General features: G+C 42.4%; 1 protein-coding gene across 2 annotated transcripts in view; it reads left to right on the top strand.

Moving 5' to 3' along the window:
- Positions 1-19,790, top strand: part of LOC117533414 (plexin-A1-like) — a 191,590-nt gene that overhangs the window by 152,476 nt on the left and 19,324 nt on the right. For both annotated transcript variants that reach the window (XM_034197132.1, XM_034197131.1), the window contains exons 13-20: positions 2,385-2,536; positions 5,267-5,390; positions 5,522-5,658; positions 8,359-8,526; positions 11,691-11,784; positions 12,803-13,039; positions 14,775-14,918; positions 16,110-16,344. In XM_034197132.1, the coding sequence (XP_034053023.1) occupies positions 2,385-2,536; positions 5,267-5,390; positions 5,522-5,658; positions 8,359-8,526; positions 11,691-11,784; positions 12,803-13,039; positions 14,775-14,918; positions 16,110-16,344 (1,291 nt within the window). The remainder of the gene's footprint in view (positions 1-2,384; positions 2,537-5,266; positions 5,391-5,521; positions 5,659-8,358; positions 8,527-11,690; positions 11,785-12,802; positions 13,040-14,774; positions 14,919-16,109; positions 16,345-19,790) is intronic.

Below are 19,790 nucleotides of genomic sequence, written 5' to 3'. Positions count from 1 at the left end.
TACCATTTAAAAATGCTTTTAATGTTCAGCTACAGTAATCTGTTTGGCCCGAGTGGGATTTTAACTTCAGTACCACTTTAGTTTTTATTATTGTAGGGACTTAATGAGCATCACTGTAAACATGTAGTGATATAGGCCCATGTTATCCCTGTCATCACTCACTTTATTTCCTCCATTAGTTTGTTTGTGACTTTTCATTTTTGAGAGTCTTACACAAAGATAAACTTCAGAAACCTTGTGCCATGCTCATATTGTCATTCTCTGTGTCCCCTGCTTCCCCTTTATCCTCCTCCTCCTCTTCCTATAACTAGCTGATGATATCTGTGCACTGCCGCTCCTCTGGCCACAATAGGCCTCACACAAAGCCTCCGACACAACAGGACAAGTCGGAGAGGAAGAGAGAAAAAGGGAATTTGAATGGGTGTTGAGCGCTGCAACTGCAAGAGGAGAATAGAGCGAGTATTTAGGCTGGTGGCTTTTATCAAAAAGGGCTTTTTGTTTGTGTTGTTCAGTGGTGGATGTGACAACGTGTGAATGTATGTGCGTGTATGTGTTGATAAGCCAGTGCTGTAGGAAAAGACAGATTTGATTACCATATCTGACGATTGTGGCTGGTGCACTTACTGTGTGCCACTCGCTCTTTTAGTCTCCAGCTAAAATAAATACATTCAGACAAAGACAGAGAGTGGATTTAAAAAGTCACAAGTTCGGAGAGAAAGAGGGAAAGGGCGAGAGAAACAAGGAGGGATGTTCATCAAAGCCTAGCTGGTGTAAGATGGAAAACACTCCTTAATTATATCACTGTGGCATTTCAGTTCTGGCCTGCATGACACTTCCCTTTGTGTGTTTCTGTTAGTGGTGTCCTGAACACCTGTGGCTCATACCAGCCCGCCACCTTTTCTATAATGATGTTAGACTGGAGATAATTGTCAGGTACTAGGTGCAGAAATAAAGTTGTGGAAGGATCTAATTTATATGCGAAACAGTAGATACTGTACACCTAAAGACAATATATATATTTTGTTATTTTGTGTTCTTGTCGAAAGTTAGTTAACAAGATATATACCTTATTATCTTATGTCTGGAGAGTTAATGAGTTAATTAACACATGGTCAACATACACACATGCTTGAAGGCTAAATTAACCATCTGCTCACTGTAGCTTCGTCTTCACTGTGCAGATGTGAGAGTATTCTTGTGTCACTTGCAGCAACATTGCACATTAAACTATTTTCTAAAATGTCAAACTATTCATTTTTTAAGTTGGCACCAGTGCACTCTTTAGGCTTGTTGTGACCTGTTCCACAAAGGATGTTGACAAATGAAACAGGCAAAGGTAATACTGATGTTATTACCAATTCCTTTCTCTGGAATTGTCGCTACCCGTGAAGGCCAAGTCAATGGTGCTCTGGCCAAGAACTTTGGTCAAATATGACAAACGATTTTGCAACACAAACAAATGACTTCTACTGTCTTTCTGGTTTGACCAGAGCTTTTGCTACTACATAAATACTTTTAAAATACTTTTCTGGCACTTAGCCCCCTCTCACTATTGTGTGCTATATATCGACGCTTACTTTATTATGGACACAAAACAAAAAATGTATTTGGATATATGTTTTTGTGCACTTGGGGCTTGATACTGAAAAGTTAAAATGGCTGTCCTATAGGGGCTTAATCACTGATCATCCATTGTATGCTTCCTTTGTGGCAAGCCAGGTCAAAGAGTGACCTTACCCCCTCTCCAAAATAACCTTCCACCAGCATCTCATCCCCTTCACCCTCCTCCCACCCTGCTGCGACAAATGATCCACCCCGCCACACGTCAGGTTCTAATCCAATTAGCTTTAGCCCTAATTATGCTAGTAATGACTGATTACCAAAGGAGCCATTGTCTGCGTGGCTGCCTGGATGAATGGGGCTGTGATTAGCGACTGGGCTAGCCTTGGGTAGCCATTAGCACCTCTGCACACCTTTCAAAGACCTCTGGGGGAAATATGTGGAGCAGAGGTCACTGTGTGCAGTAATTGTGTTCAGTAGATTAATCGTCACAAGGTCAAATGAGAGATGTAAGTGAAGTCTGGATGGGTGGGTCCGGGTTAAGTGTGTGACTTGGCAGGTTGGGAATGTTAGCCTGAGTTGAGGTGGACTTAATGGATCCGAGGTCATTTTTCATCTCTCTTAATGAGGTAGCAAGTATCTGATTAATTGAGAATGGGAGATGACCATAATGACTTAAGTAAAACTGTCATTCATGCTGACACGTAATATATTTTCTATGATGTACTGCTTTGGGTAAAAATCGATCATCCCATATGATGTTCTGGCTAACATATGTTGTTCTGGCTAACATATGTCCTTTTCCAATGTTTCCTTCCAACCAGTTGACTCCGGAGACGGGGCCCCGGCAGGGAGGAACCATGCTGACCATCATGGGGGAGAACCTTGGACTGCAGTTCAAAGACATCCAGAACGGAGTCCGCATCGGCAAGGTGGCCTGCAACCCTCAGGAGGACCAATACATCAGTGCTGAGCAGTATGTTGACACTATCTTTGTCTCAATCTGTCCTCTCCCACCCCTCACTCTCGTCCTCCCTGTTTCTAAGACTCTCTTTTCCAATGCTTGTCTTTGTCCAATATTGATGTGACACTGAGTGCCTGGCACTACACTGCAACTCTCTCTCAGACCTCTGTTTTAAGTGAAAACTCCACCGGTTTAAACTCCACTCTCCTCTTACAAACAAAACCAATTCATAACTGGAGGTTCCTACCGTGTTTGGTACTGCCAGTTGATAAGTGCAGTCAATGTAGATCTGACAGTAGCTGAGTTTAAGTGCACCCTTTATATCACTACTAATCAAAATGATAGCTCCATCAGTTATATTACCTTATGTAATCACCTTCAGAATTAATTTGGCCCGTTCTGAGAGAAATGTAATGGCATCTGAAGTGGGCCGTACACATCTTCTATAAAACTCCTCCACAGATGAAAGCTTGTCATGTGAACGCTCCCTCTGATTAAATGATGTTTACTGCTTTCTGGGAAATTCAGAGTCACGATGGTTGCTGCTGGGTGAACTTAACTCCCATTTAATAACTGAAGTAGTATTTTCTAAGAAAATTATTGGGTTTTTTTACCGGCAGTAAACACACAAAGATCCTAGTTGTCTCTTGATAAATATCATGGGAAATGAGTTATTAGATTTCATTCAGAATAGGGAAAAATAGACTTAATAACAGCCAGTGTGACGCTGGCACTGCCATACAATAACTACCCAGAAAGATCTGGGCCTTCAGTGAAACTGCTAAATAAGTAACCATTTTTATTTTCTGTTAAATTCATCTAGAAGCAAAGAAAATACAATTTAGGTCGAGGAAAAATCGGGGCTGCTCATCACAGCTGGAGGTGTCCTAAATATTCCATTTCCTACTATGTAGCTGTCATTTGTACACAAATGCTCCATTTGCTGAGTTTTGCTGCACAGTCCCAGCAGATTTGGTTTTCCCTGCCCCCTCACTAAGAAAGAAACTAAGAATTGTAAGGCATTGATGATTTGACAGGCACAACAACACGATGCTCTGCATTTCTCGTCTGCGATGACGGGTGTCGAAATATCATAGTGACATGTCAGCCTTGATTTCTAATTTACATCCTCATCCATTGTATTGATGCAGAACATCACATTTCTTTCACTCCGGCATGGAGCCGTGGAGTAATATTAGGATGTTCTTGTAATTATTTCTTCACCACATGTTAATTTTGTCCTAGCGATTAAATCCAAAACCACCAAGGTGTCTATGTTTAACCCCGTCAACCCCTTAACTCTGCATTGGCCAGTTGCCATAGCACCGCAGTAAAAGAGGGTGTGGCTGGTACTGAGGCTGTCATGCTAATTCAAAGTGATGTTAGCCATACGCTGGCATTAGTGGTCCGTTGCTCTCCTCATTCCCGTGACCCTATTAGATCTGCAGCAGAAGAGACAGGACAGGGTTACGGGACTGACAGCCTAGGTCAAAGGTCAGCTGGTGGAGGGGGTGAATAGAAGGGGGCGCACTGACTGTTGGGCGAAATGTAGACTCTTTTTTATCTTGCTCTGGCTATCTTTTTCTCTCTGAAAGCACTTGTTCTTCATCCAGACTGTGCAAATTGAATTGCAAGAAAATGCAGCACTTCTGGCCCTTTTAGTATTAGTAGGCTTGTCATTCACCTCTGTCATTAAATATTCACGAGATTCCACATTGAGAAAAGTCAATTATTGCCGGCAGTGAGGAAAAACAGAACCTGGTATAACCTTTTTATTGCCTTATTAGTGAATTCAGTTTGACAATTTGGTATATGTTTAATTTTTAACCATCAAATTCCACCGGAGTTATTTGATTGAGGGAGGTATAATTCCTAATGTTGTTATCCTTACAAATGCACTGTGAACTTTCTGTCTCTCTAACCACGTAATAACAGCTCGATGTAGCCACCTGTCATCTGTGCAGTAATGAGGCGAGCGAAGCTGCAGTTTCTAACTGAGAGCTGTCCAGCATTTTAATCATGTCATAGTGGGAGACCTGGGAATAAATGAAAGAGAAAATAAAAACAATGGAAACAAACGACATCGGAATGTGAAATTCACTGTGGCCGCAGTTGCCATGGCCACCTGCAGGGAGGATGGAAGCAGGAGAGTTAATAACTCATCTCGGGGAGGGAGGGAAGCTGGGGAGATGCGCAGGATATGAGCTCGTTCAATTAATCAGCCTCTCCCACTTTAACCCCCTCTCTCTCTTTCCTTCTTTCTCCCTCTCTCCTCTGCACTATCGCCCTTTCTCTCTGTCTCATTCCTTCGCTGTGGCTAATTAACAGTCAAGTGTGTCTCCAGTGTGTGAAACATGAAGGAAGTGTGTGAGTGTGTGTGTGTGTTCACCCTCGGGCTACACTGCCACTCCTTCCCTCATTCAATCATTTCTCCAGTGGATTTTCATTTGGCCAGCCAGCACCCAGGGCCAAGTGTGAAGCTTATGGTTCTACAGTACGCACTAATACACACACACACACACACACACACAATTTCCCACTGCTTTTTGTTATCTTTATGAACGAGGCTTTAGAAACAGTTTATTATTTCCCCCTCTGTACCTTCTTAACTTGGCCTCTGTCTTCCTTCCATCTCATTATTAAGCAAACATGGAAGCAGATCTCTTAACATCCCCACATGTGTTTGTGTTGCTGTGATTATCGTACTCATCTCTCCACCTCTGTGTTTCACTTTGTTTTTAGGATTGTGTGCCGGCTGAATGATGCAACAGGTTACAGAGTGCAGGAGGCTCAGGTAGAAGTGTGCGTTAGGGACTGCATTCACCCAGACTACAAAGCCACCTCAACCAAGGCCTTCACCTTTGTGGTAAGTTTGTGTGTTGGATCGAATTATAGCAAAGACAAGGTTTCTGGATGTATTTTGATGTTATTTTGGAAATCTCAGGCGCCCAGCAGCCATGATTTATTCACCTTTACTCTGCCTGTGTCTCTCCTTAGTCTCCGTACTTTACACGGGTCATTCCTTCCACTGGGCCGCTGTCTGGAGGAACAAGGATCACAATTGAAGGCAGTAATCTCAACGCAGGCAGTTCTGTAGCTGTGAAGATAGGACTCAACGCATGCCGCTTTGAGAAGTAAGCAAATCCAAATTATGTAAAAAATGTATGTTTGTTTGTTAGCTCATAGTTGATAACAATTTGAAGTGATACAAGTGATTGAAAACATGTATACAATTATTTAAATATCTATGGAGAACAATGTACGTGTAGTGTTACTTTTGCAAGACTTGAACATTGAACGTAGCTGATTTTGTTACTGAAAAACAGGGGAAAATGTCAAAGAGATGGTGTCATTCAGGAAAGTTTGTTTTTGCGTTCCTCTGGGGTCATAAGTCATAATGATTTATCCACCCATTTTTACTTTTGCCACATGCCATCTCTTCCTGCTTTGATAATTATAGTAATTCCCTGTTCCATGTTTTACAAAAAAATACCTTTCGGTCGCTGCCATTGATTTGCAGAAGGTCTAGAAAATGCTGCTGGCAAGGGGATGACCTGCAGTACTGTAATTCACAGCAATTGAGAGAATGACAGTGTAGCCTTTCTATGGGAAGCTGATATCATTGTTCAGTTTAGCTGTAAGTGATCTAAGTGCATGGCCCACCTTTTGTCAGGGATATGACTATGATTTGTAAGTAATGATATGGTGTTGCAAGTCACATATTTCCTGCTTTTAACTCATGTTTGAATTTTTTTTCTAGTTTTTAGAATAATCTGCCACCGTTATCTTTTCACTGTTCCTCACTCTGTAAGAGATTGTGCCAGGATTTCAAGAAGAGGAGACAAAGATCCAATTTGATATGACTCTAATTCCTTGAGCCAGGAACTGTATTGTTTCCTTGAGTCCCTTCCTGGCAAAGTGACAGCAAACTGAGCTCTAGACTCAATCCACTCAAGTACGCTGTCTTGCAGATGGCAGAGAAGAGAAAGCAGAAAATATTGTAAAAAGATAGGAATTTCTAGGCAGACTAGTGAAAGACACTACTGGTCACAGTGAGAACAGTTTAACAGTCTTCGTATAGATATTTCCATTGGAACTGAGGCACTAGTGTTTGTTCGTGTTTTTTCTTTCTTGTTTCTCTTTTAGAGCAAGTTCTCTGTATCACTGGTGTTTTTTTTATAGTGGTTCCCTTCTCCCAGGCAACAAGTGACAGGTTAAACTAATGAGCTTGGACCTATCAAGCTCTTTTTATATCATATCAAAAGAAAAAGTAAAGGCCAATTTAAAGTTCTGTAGCCCATCCTGAGAAAGGTGAACTTAATAGTCCTGGCCTTTCATTCGCTGAGCAGCAATAACCTTTATGGCCAAAGTAATGAACTGGTTGAGTCCATCTCTATAATGTGTCTTTGTATTCATTGGGGCCTCTGCTTTAATCAAAACCTATTTACCCCAAGTCACTCATCCTCTTATCTCCTTCTGCAAACCCGTTTCTCTCCTTTTCTTTTCTTCCTTTTTTTCGAATCCCCTCTTGGCTTTCTTTTGTGTGGCCGCAACCTTGTCAAAAATACATACGCGGCACCACAGGGGCTCTCGGCGGCGACAGTGTTGTGAAAACGGTTGCCATGGAAACGTAGCACTAGTGGAATGTAGAAAACTAGTTATGTATTTTTTTCAACCGTCCCCTTCATTTTTTCCCTTCTATCTTCGCCTATCTTCGGTCCAAATTGCCTCATGGGAGAAGGCAGGCTTCTGTCCCACAAAGATGACCAATGCTCCTGTTTTTTTTATTCTGCTTTCTTTTGCCATTGTTTGCCCAGCCTCAAAAACCCAACTCCACCTCTCCGCAAAATCCTCCAAAATAGGTTTTTGCTATTAGACCTTCTCCATCATCCATGTTTCTTTGGATTTCACTCCAACGGCAGATAACGGAGGAGGATTTGTGTACCAATCAGCTTTTCCTACTCCTGTTCTGGATTTCACTCTGCGCCTCCATGCCTGCATAATGCACACACACCCATTTACTCACACTTGCAGTTCACTGTTGGATGTTGGCAGACGACAAATGACACAAAACATATACTTACACAATGTTAATCTTCTACTTGCACTTTATTTATATGCAAATTCAGACTTCTTCAGAGCCATAGCACCTGCTCCACACACCGGTATGCACACACACACACACACGCGCTCATGTGCTGTCTCGCAGGTAGCCATACTCCCGATGCTCGGCCAGCAGTGTCTCCCCCCTGGAAGGGGGAGGGGACGGGGAATGAGCCACTGGAGTGGAGCACAAAGTTTCTGGCAGTGGCACAAAGTTTCCCAGCAGGTCACAGCTGGCCGCCTGTCTGCTTGGGAGGGAGTTACATCACACAGAGAGACAACCAGCCTGATCTGCCACTTCAGATCTATCAGCCAGAGAAAGCGCAGGAGGGAAGGAGAGACATAGAGAGAGAAAAGGAAAGGGAGACAGAGCTTTGAAGCACAGCACTCTGTGATTCGGATGATGAAACCACGGCTGGACAGACTGAAAGATGTCAGCATTGTGGATAGGCAACTGTGTCACCATTTTGCGTGTGTATGCAAGCCTTTTGTCGCAGCTGATAAATAATTTATGAGTTATTTAAGGGATGAAGTAGGATTTTTTTTTTTTTGGTCCCTTGCACTTGCTTGAGATTTTATTCGGTGTGTCTGTCTCTCAGCCTGTCAGAGAGGCAGCTCCTAAATACTCAAAATCCTTTTCAAGATCTTCTGGTTTTAAGCACACAGTCACCTTTAAGAGAGACTGTTGAAAGTAACATCTCTTTTTCTCTCCCCATCTCCTGCTCTTCCAGGCGGAGCAACAAGGAGATAGTGTGTGTGACCCCATCAGGACAGGTCTCAGGAAATACTCCGGTCATGGTGGACATCAACTCTGCCGAGCTGAGGAACCCAGAGGTCAAGTTCAACTACTCTGACGATCCCACCATCCTCAAGATCGAGCCCGACTGGAGTATCGCCAGGTGAGGACACAATCAGGTCCTTTCCGTTAGCTGGTCTGGACGCAGCAAAGATGAACTTTTAGAATGAATGTGGAGGATTTTCTGTGATGATTGGTAGACTCAACTGCATGATTGATTAATTCCAGATACTGCTTACATCGTTCAGGTCAACCCTGATAGTGATACACACTGAATAATTCAGGTAAAAGGTTTGAAAACGGGCCAATTTTTTCATAAATAGATGTAATTTTCAGATTTTACTATCTAACTCCATCTGCTATCATTGTATAATGTCATATGATTATTTCATTATCTATAATTCACATCAACACACTGTTTGATCAACAATTCAGCTTGATGCACATCTATAGAACAGATACAAATGCATCTATACATTAATTATCCATAATGGTGGACGTGCTATACATTAATGCATTTTTTCAAGGAGCATAGCCAACTAAACTGGAATATGAACTCCTCGAGAAATACTCCACGGCTGGGTCCCGAAGCAACAACTAACTAAATATTCTTCTCCATTTCCACTCTGGTTTGCTTTTCAAAGGCATATTATTTATTCTGTTTATCATTATGTTTCAAAAGTAAATCTTTGAGAGCAGGAACAGCAGTAAAGTAGCTTCCTGAAGCATCGCATTTCTACAGTTGATGAGCTGCAGCAGAGATGTATCTGTAAATATTACTTGACTTATTGAAATGAGATTGCATAGCCACAGGAAGATTTCCTGTGCAAACACAAGCTGTGTTGTGGAGGAAAACAAAAAAGCTTGGAGCTTCCAAGAGCTAATGGGCTCACTAGCATGACTTAGAAACTCCATAGCTCAGAAACGAAGCCAGCACATACACACAAGCACACTGTTGACTGTCTCATTTAACTTCAAAAGTATAGTTCCAGGAACTTGTCATATATTATTTCTAAAGTCAGTTTTTTTTGTTGCATTTACATAACATTCTCGTATACAGGCTATATTCAAACAGTGGATGCATCCCAATAAATAGCCATGGATCTTGGTGGTGGTGCATGGCTCTCCAGGCCAATCACGCTTTTTATTTACCAAGCTGTTTGTCGCCGTTGACCCTGTTGTCAGGGTGATTCTTCGACAGAAACAAGGGTTATTTTTCGGTCAAACTTTCCAGTCGTTTTAAATACACTGCAGGTATTTCTTATTCAAAATCAGGCATTGGGAAGGGGTGATCATATATCTATTGTTTTGATATACAAGCAACTCTGTGGCTTGTCAATGATATATTCCAGGTACTTATTTTATTTTTTTCTCTACCAGACTCTTTGTCTGTTCAGACAGTGTAACAATCCACTCCTGCATTATCGCAAGGGGTTGAGGTGAAAATGGAAGCCACGTTTAAAACTCTGCAGGGAGACAAAGTCTCTTATCATGCAAAAGAGGTGTGAGTGGATGAGAAATCTCATTTGGAATAAGATGAATGAAATGTTGAGGTGAGAGGGAAACAGGAATGAAAGTGTTGGTTCCAGCCTTGGGGGGATATAACCTCGGCACTCGGCTTGTGTTCTGTGTTTCGCTCAGCGCTCCCAGAGGAGGAGGTGCATGGTTCTCCAGACCAATCACGCTTTTTATTTGCCAAGCTATTTTGCCACCGGTGACCCAGGGCGATTTCAAACAGCGCTGAGCTGACATGACTCAGACTTGTTTCCTTCCTTTCAGGAAGAGTTCTCAGGCTAACAACGAGGACACATTGCACTGCAGAGATTGCGCGACACTCCACCTTGTTTACACAGTGCACTCGGTACACTATGTCTATTATAGTGTACACTGTATATGTGTGGAAAAGATTCGCATCCTCTCACAGAACTAATCTTGAGCTGCTGCATATTCAGAGTTGCCTCTACATTTCTACTCCACAAACAAAGGTGTAACTGTATGTACATATTCTAATCTCCTACTGGCTTTTCACACCAGCTTCTATTTACTACTTAAACATTTGTCACCCTCCTTTAAGCCTTCTCAAAAACCCAAAGCCATCCTTTGCCTCGCGTCCTGCTAGCTTCTCCCCCTCCTTCAGGGCCATTTTCACCTTCAGGCCTGCAGGCCCCATCTGGTCCCCTAAAAACAGGGACAACTCCCTGGTTGTGAATGTTATGTATTGTGTGCCCTGACACCATGTATATTTATACTTTAAGATGCTCCAGTTCCACCATGGAATGGATGTGATGTTCAGTTGAGTATATCACAAGCCCTCAGCTGCCACTGCTCAGAGAACAACACCAGAGCCACTGAGAAAGAGCAATGATCCAAGGCTTAACAGCAAGTATACCATGATACAGAATATGCTCTTTTTCTGGTGTCTCATTGCCTGCATGAAACCAAGCCATATACCAGCCAGTATATGATTTTTTTTATAGTGGTGAGTCACAGTGGCACAATGCTTCAAGCCTCGCCTTACCCCTCTCCAGTTTTAGGTTGTGTGCTGACTTATTTAGCTGCTGTCAGAACACCTCGCATCAGATAAAGTTCAGCCTCCCAGGCCAGCGCGGGCTGTCGAGGAGGCATTGTGGGGGAATAGGACTCTCACCCATATTACCTATGTCAATGCCGGTCAGTCACAAAGACCTGAATAGGTCACAGGTGTAAAGGTTATAGCACATGTCGCATCACAGACACAGGTGCAGTTTCCGAGCGTGTTTCAAGCTGAAAAATACCGCAGTGCAACTTTATTTCACTCTGAAAATGTATCCCGTGGCTTTCGTGAGCTGCTGAGGAGAGGCCAAAAGCTCTGGCTCTCAGGACTAATGCTACATATTCGCTTATTCTTCCCTCCAGCCTCCATATCGGTTTAAAGAAGCTTTTAACATTCATGCGAGGGCTTTAGCATCACTATCATTACCTGAAAATGGGCTTTCACGAATAAGCAGGCGAAAGGCTACAGCAGGAGCGAGCATTAATGGTAAATCACCAACTGGAGGGCCCTCTTGGCTCCCACAGAGAACAGATTTATTAACATTTATCTCTACTGAAAGGCTTGTTGAATCGTATATGCACTTGGAACCAGCAAGACAAAAAAAAAGGACAGCAGGAGATACATGAATGTGTGACACACAGGTGCACATATAAGACGTTTTATTGTCCTAGTGCTATTGTATAACTGTTTGCTCTGATTTTCTGTACAATAAGTCCTCTTATCTCTTTTTTCAGTGGAGGAACCATGTTGACCATTACTGGAACCAATCTTGCCACCATCAAGGAGCCCAAAATGAGAGCCAAGTATGGAGCTGCCAAGTCAGAGAATGTAAGTGGTGGACCCAGACACCCGCACACAGTTTTTATTGACAAAACAAAAGAAACAGTGACTTGACTCGGCAAGTATGTTGAGTGAGACCAATATAGACACACAGGTGTCTCTCTCTCTCCCTTACTGTCTCTCCGCTGTCTTCCCCCACTGTGGAAAAACTGATTTTCAGATGTTGCACACTCTCCTGGGACACAGATAGCGGCGCACACACCTGACCCGCCGGTCAACCAGCCAAGGGCCCATTTTCTGTTTGTTTTTGATGTTGAATTTCCTTTTAGCAGTTTAACCTTTGAAATGTCAACCAGCAATAAAGCGGCTCCGGCAAATCCCCCTCTCTTCACCTAGCACCACGGGGCTTAGCTAACCTTTCTCTCACTCTATACTGAAAGTAAAAATATCCCTTCTTTTTCCTTTGTCCCCTCTCTGCAGTAATTTTTACTCCGCTTGGTTAATGTTTCTGTTGACCTATAAACACAGTTCTGTTTTGTTTCTTGATTTTTACACACGCTTTGTCTGTGAGGGTGTTAGTGTGTTGACAGATAGAACATAATGTAAGGCTATAATATGCTGCGAAACTATTCAAAGGTCTGTTTAGTCGCGCTGTATTATTGTTAACAGCTACTGGCTGACCTCTCCTGTTTCTCCGAGAGTCATTACAGTCCAATTTGTCGACTGATTTAAGTGTCGAACCCCACGGGGGATTTCCAGATGATATCAACACTGATTAGAACACCGCTGTTATTAAGCCAGCCTCTTCCTCATTATGTCATCACTCGTATCACATTACCCTGTTAGCTATCATATACAGATACTGTTTATTATGCATTTGCTTATTATTATTTTAAAATGTACCTTGTTTATGTCTTGAATGATTTAGAAAGGTTGAAAGTTAGGAAATGAAATCAAGTCATGTAACTTTATTTAAACTTTTGTATATTTTCCCCCCTCTTCTCATTCCCTGCCTCCTTTTCACTATCCTCTTACCCTCTTTCTCTCCCGTCCTGCCCTTCTGTAGAACTGCACGGTTGTCAGCAACACGGTGATGGTGTGCCTGGCGCCCTCTGTGGCCGGATCAGAAAAAGGTTTCTCGGATGTGGGCAGCAGTCCTGATGAGATCGGCTTTGTCATGGACGACGTGCGCTCTGTGCTGGTGGTAAACGAGACTTTCAGTTACCACCCGGACCCCGTGTTCGAACCTCTGAGCCCCACGGGCATGCTGGAGCTAAAGCCCAGCTCACCACTCATACTCAAGGTAAATTGCATTGTGCTCTGTGCATTGATCTGTTTGGGCCTGGTCTCTACCTGGCTTTGCTTTACATCCATCACATCTTTTCTCTTTCAAGTCTCTTCAATTTTCTTCGATTTTTTTCTTTAGCTTTCCTTCACATCTTTTCTTCCTCTGTCTTTACCCTTTTCCTTTCTTAATGCCCTCTCAATCCACTTTTGTCTTTTGTTCCTTTTAGCCTCTATTCTCGCAACACTTCTCTGATTTTATTTTCTGCTGTCTGTCGTTTCTCCTTTCACAGTATAAAGAACCAAATGGCTCTAATTGCAAAGTGGATGGTTTTAGGGTGAATTCTTTGGTGGTTTTGCATTAAATCCTATATCAAAGTTACTCTGTCAAAGTAGTGAAATACATTTCTTAAAACCCACTGGGATTCGAGGACCAAAAGGATGTTTATTAAGTGTTAGTACTGTTCTTGTCATGTTTAGTAGCCTCGGCATTGTTAACAAAATATTTTTGAAAATGCTGCAACAACCTCCCAGTCAGCATCCAACACAACTGATAAGAGGCTGTCAGACATTTGAAATGATGTGCTCCAAACATTCCTGTACAGACACTTTGCGCCCTCCTTTCTCTTGCTTTAAGAGTTTTTATTTCAACACAACCGCCCTTCAGATGTTTTTCCACCTTGGAAGATGTTATTTCTTCACCTGCTTCTTCCAAGGGTTTGGAGACCTTTAAGAGAAAATACATCTCTTCCAAAGCGCCCCTTTAAAATCAGGTGCAGGAAAGGAAAGTAATGTTTATAAAGTGGACCCATGTGTTGCTATGCCACCTGCTCAGATTTGTATCAGCTATCTTCTGAAGAGAGACTTCATAGCCATGTTTACTCTAAGCCAGAGGCAGAAAGCTTTTAAATCCAGAGTGCATTTATAAAGGCTAAGCCCCACCCACCCACGCTGTCTTTTGTCATTTAACCTCTCCCCTCGAACTTCTAAGCATCGGCAGCAAAATAGAAAATTATCATGCAATTTCATGGAAAAGAAAAGCCTTTTTTCTCTAGACCAATCAGGGTGGAGTTTAAGAAATAAAGAATCACGCCTTTCAACCCTGTAACTTTAAATATCATTCTTTATTGAAAAGCTCTGATTGCCCCACCTCGCTCCGAGTAAAGAATTGCAGAAATAAGCAGCGCAAAAATGGCATCCTATTAAATGATTGAAGGAAAATCTGACATTTTCTCAGCAATTATGTTGTCCTACCCTGCAATGCAAAGCGATTTCAGATGAGGAGGAAGAGAGGAGAGGAGAAGAAGAAGAATTTCCGTAGATTTTATTTAATGTAATCCTTTTTTTTGGCAGCTCTTAGCCAATAGATTTGGATCAAATAATCTTATGCTTATTATATTTACTACACAAGTATATAGTTATTCTTTTTAACTGAGGAGAATTGTCAGAGACTTATGAAGGAGTAAGGAAAAGTAGGATGTCCAGAGGATTTTCATGATCAGCCATTTTCGTGCAATGTCTCCAATGAAAAGTGTAAAAGCACTGTTGCTATGACTACCTGCAGTTTAAAGTACCTTGCACAATGTGGCTGAATTGTTGACGGACACGTTCCAGCCAATCAGAAACAAATGTTTTTTTCCACAGCAAAACTCATAGTAACAGTGAATCCTTTTGTGCTGATTATTATTGTATTAATGTGAACCTATATTTCGACCATAAGTAAGTAACTGAAACATGTGTGTGTCTGTTTCCAGGGCCGTAACCTAATTCCTTCAGCCCCGGGAAACACCAAGCTGAACTACACGGTGCTGATCGGGGAGACGCTCTGCGTACTCACCCTGTCCGAGAGCCAGCTGCTGTGTGAATGGCCCAATCTGACCGGAGAACATAAAGTCACTGTAAGTAAAAATGTAACTTTGTCTAGAATGACTGTTTGTTGTATGATTTCCCCATTGTGGGTTTGGGTTGTCACACAAAGCAAATCATCGGACCATATGGGGAAAGGTTTGGATACAGCCATAAAAAAAAATGAAAACGAGTATCATCTGTCTTTTTCTGTCTTCCTTACCTGTTATTTCATCATCCAGCTTGATTATTTTGTCTTGCAACCTCATGTCTTTCAGTCGTTCAGCCCATCTTCTTCTATAGATTTCAGTGCAGTTTCCGCTGTGCTATTCATCTCCCCCTTGTCATTTATGTCAATCCACTTCCTGCCTTCCCATTCATTCATCTCATTATTTCCTCCCCAATCCATCAGTCCTAAATCTCTTTAATTACTCTAGATTTCTCTTCCCCATTCATATATCTGCTCACACACAAACACACACACACATATCTCTTACACCTCTGGCGGTGTTTGCAACTGTATTTATGTCTTTGAAGCTTTTGATCGGGCTCGTTTGGCTGCCATCCTCCTTGGGATTTGAGCAGTATTGATATTCAATAGAGACCAAAAAATGGCTAGTGGGCGTGAGAGGTCTGAGTCTATTTTTACCCCTATCCATTTGGTATTCCATAGATGTGAGCCAGTTGAATATGGAATAAAAGAAAAAGAAGACAGGAGTGAAAAAGCATATCCCAAAGTTTTGTACTCACGTGTTTTGTAAGCCATAACTGTTTCGTATGTGTGTGTGACTGTGTATACTTGTTCACTGGTTCCAAAGACAGCCCCAGGGCACAGATGTTGCCTCCCCCAACCCAGATATAAAGGCTTTTAGGGAGTTTTGGCCTGCACTTGGCTCAACTCGACACAGCATGGTTTGCCAGTATAAATGCAATGTGGGATTTAGCAATAGTGCCTTGCAGAATGTATTATTACTTTATTGGATTTATAGCAGTTGTGGCCAGGTGTAGGCCTAAAATTGCCTGTATGTGAAACTGTAGCTCTCGTAGATACAGATTAATTAAAAAATATAATCCTGTATGATGTTCACATTTCATTTTGGTAGCAGCATCTCATTTATTTTTCTACTTTATGTAACGCTGAGTGAAAATGGCTTACAGCTTCAGCTTGGAACCCTTCCTAATTCTGCTGCATACAGATCCACATAATTTTTTTATGTGGTCTAACATTTGTGTGTGTCTACTAGGTGCGTGTTGGAGGCTTTGAATACTCTCCGGGGACGTTGCAGATTTACTCAGACAGCCTGCTCACCCTGCCCGCCATCATCGGTATTGGAGGAGGTGGCGGCCTGCTCCTGCTGGTTATCATTGTGGTGCTGATTGCCTATAAGAGGAAATCACGGGATGCCGACCGCACCCTCAAACGCCTGCAACTGCAGATGGACAACCTGGAGTCCAGGGTGGCACTTGAGTGCAAAGAAGGTGAGTTACGACCATACTTGATCATCAAAAAGGGTGACACTCAAACCAAACAAATATTTTCATATTTCTTTTTTTTCTCTCCAAGTTTCTTTCCATTTTTCCTCCCAAATAACTTACCATGTCCCAAAAAGAAATGTCTGTAAATCGGTCTCTCACTGCGGTTTACCTTATAAGCTGCACAACTCCCATTCAATAGTCCATTCCATTTCTCCCTTTCTTTTCTTTTTTCTCTTTCACTCTCTATTCCCCCTCCCTCTCACTGCTACCCGTCCCCCTGCTGGGAGGTGGCAGCAGTGTGTGTGTAGCCACCAGATGTTGGCTCTCCACCCCACGAGAGAGCTGCCTGGCTGGCCTTACTAGCATCCACACTGAGAGAGGGAAGGGGGAGATGGAGGTTAGATAGATACAGGGCACAGAGATGGGAAAGTGAGGGGTACTAGTATATTAGCATATATTCATTTGGCAGGAAACGAGCATAGATCCAGGGAGAGTCTAGTGATGCTGCTACTGGTTTGTCTGGCAAGAGAGAGAGAGAGAAGCAGATGGGGAGAAAGAGAAGGAGAATACTGATAACCATGATCATCACAATACATTTTTTATGAGACCACTTCACTTGTTGCACTGTAAACATCTAATATACTGTCACAACATGAATACACTGTTACTAGTGCAGATGTTTCTGGAGCACAAACATATAACAAACAATATTAGCTAAGGCTCCATATTCAAGGATAATCCTTTTTATATATATATTTTTAAACAATGAAGCATTGCATTCAATACATTTCAGAGACAAATATAAAATGGTCAAAGTTAATGCAACAATGGCCGAGAAATCCTCACTTCTCTATTATGGGTAACTTTCAAAAAGGCCTGATCCTACACCTCCCATAATGCAACTTGTCTTTGTTTTTTATGTTTGATCTTTAGTGAATGTAGCCTTGTTTTCCGACTTTAAAATTGTCTACGGCTGTGAACAAATCAGAGCTTTGATGGCATGATTAAAAATGGTGACATCATCGATTTAACAGAAATAACAACTCGGAAGATGACTGTGTGTGCGCTTCCCACCACTCCCCCTGACACTCAGGTCCTCATGCGTTGCTCTTTTGCAACTACTCACGATCACACACATACACACACACACACACATACACATACAACACACACACGTACACTGCAGGTCATACAGTGATTGGCTGGGGTCTGTGGCAGTGAGTCCAAGTGCCCTGACCCTGTCTGTCCCCTGCCGTCACCACTGTCTTGAAGACGACAACAGGATGGATGGGAGGAGGGGGGACAAAGCAAGGGAGATTAATATGGAAGACAACTAGAGAGAGGAGAACGGGAGGGGAGGTGGGCACTGAGGAAGGATGGATAGGATGATAATAAGGAGGGAAAAAACAAGAGCGAAAGCAAATAGAATCTAAAGTAGAGGAAGAGAGAGAAGTTGATCTGAAGATAGTGGGAGATAATTGGAGGTGGATGAAGCAACCTAAATATTGGATTGCAGAAGGCGCTGGTGAGCAACTAAGAAGACAACATGGAGTGAAAAGGACAAGGGAATAAAATATGTGGGTTAAATGAATAAGGGATGAATGGTAGGGATGTGTAGTGAACCCCTTCTTTCCAAGTCCTGGGCTCCAAACAGAAAAGTATTGAATATATAGATGAAGTAAAAAATAAATGATCAGAAAAGATGTGGCAGGCAAGGGAAAAAGAGACTGATTAGTGATGCAGAGAGAGACGGATGGCACGAGTGAACCAAACAAACAGAAAGATGGAGGGATGCACATGTAGCAGAGGAGAAGCAACCATAGGGGAGAGGGAGGTGACCTCTAAGATGTCACTTTGGAAGGAGGAAGGAGGAAGAAAAAGAGAGATAGGAAAAGGGGAATAGGGTGACACAAGCCATCTGTTAGTCTGGGCTCTGGTTTGTTATTTGTTTTGGTTGTGTATCCATGTGTTGGTGCATTTTGGGTGACACTATAGGGCACACACAGTGGAGTTAATGAAATCATGGAGCTTTATGTTTAGTATTTACAAAATAGAAGCAAAGCAGTACAGCAAGATAAATTCACTATTGTATGGTGTGTGCAGGAAAGGATTTTATCCCATTTATTCCCTCTAGATGTGACTTGTGAGGCCACTGGAGTATACAGAACGGGGTCAGAACACACGCTCGCTGGGAACGGAAAATGTGTAAAAACACTGACACACAGACTCACATTAATCATCTGGGCACTAGGTTATGTGTTCAGCTGTGGGGCAAGACAAGAACAAGTGTGTGTGTGTGTGGCTGCTCGAGTAAAGTCATGTGAGGTAGCAGTGTGTTTTGTGTGTGTGTGTACTCATATGCTCAAGTTCCTGTGTGCAATTCCATCCTGAACTCCCCTCCAGCCACTGAGAACCTCAGCATTTCCTCCGCCCTTCTCTCTGCTCTCAGCACAGAGCGATAACATGAGGCTGCTTTTCACCACTACTCCTCCACACGCCTCCATCTCCTCCTAACTTCTCACCTGTGTTTCCTTTTACTGCTCTTAAACATGCTGTTGCTGCTAATCAGATTTACTGAGGCATGCATGGTCAATGCAACATAAAGAGAGGCTGTACATTGCACATTTACCCAGGTGTTATAAGTTTGATTATAGTGCAATGTTAAGCTTTTTCTTTATGTATCTCTTTTGTGCGTCCTGTTTCTTAATTTCCCAATTTTTGGGGGAGAAAAACAACTATTACTTGATAACACAACCTTTGCATCTAAATAAATGCTTATTTGCTACTCACCTTTTCCAATTGATAACACACAACACTGTTTCAACCTACAAGACGATTGGATACAATGCGATCGATTTTATATGATAATAGTAGGGATGCTCCGATCGCCAATTTCGGGGCCGATCGTCGATCGCCGGAATCAGTATCGGCCGATACCGATCGCCGATCCGATCGAATGGGCGGGGCCTAAATGGAAGATTTAAACATCACTTTAAATCTTCCATTTAAAGTGATGTTTAAAACTCAGTTAATGGGGCTCATTCACTGGAGCTTCCACAAACAACAATCAACTTAATTATTACATTCAAATGATGTACATTATTCAAGTTTACATTCACTTTGGATAATAACTAATAACACGGGAGAAATGAGCGGAAGCGCTCTCTTTTCCTCTCTCTCTCCTGACAGCCTGTCAGTATCTCATGCAGCTCACTGATCCAGTAATGAGTGACCCGACAATGAAGAATACATATATTTATAATAACTAGTTTAGCTTGTTCCAGAGGTAGATAAAATAGCTAAGTGTGTTAGGTCTAACTCTTACGGTACGTCCACACAGCAGCTTTTCAAAAATCTTGAAAATCTTGGAGCTGGGCGTGTCTGAAATCTTGGGGATTTTTTGCGAGCAACGCGACCAACAACCAATCACATGAATCTCCCGCCCCCAA

This window comes from Gymnodraco acuticeps, unplaced genomic scaffold (genome assembly GCF_902827175.1).
Source record: "Gymnodraco acuticeps unplaced genomic scaffold, fGymAcu1.1, whole genome shotgun sequence".
In the NCBI taxonomy this organism is placed as follows: Eukaryota; Metazoa; Chordata; class Actinopteri; order Perciformes; family Bathydraconidae; genus Gymnodraco; species Gymnodraco acuticeps.
The sequence above is the reverse complement of the archived record's forward strand: the minus strand, read 5'-3'. Positions and strand labels throughout refer to the sequence as shown.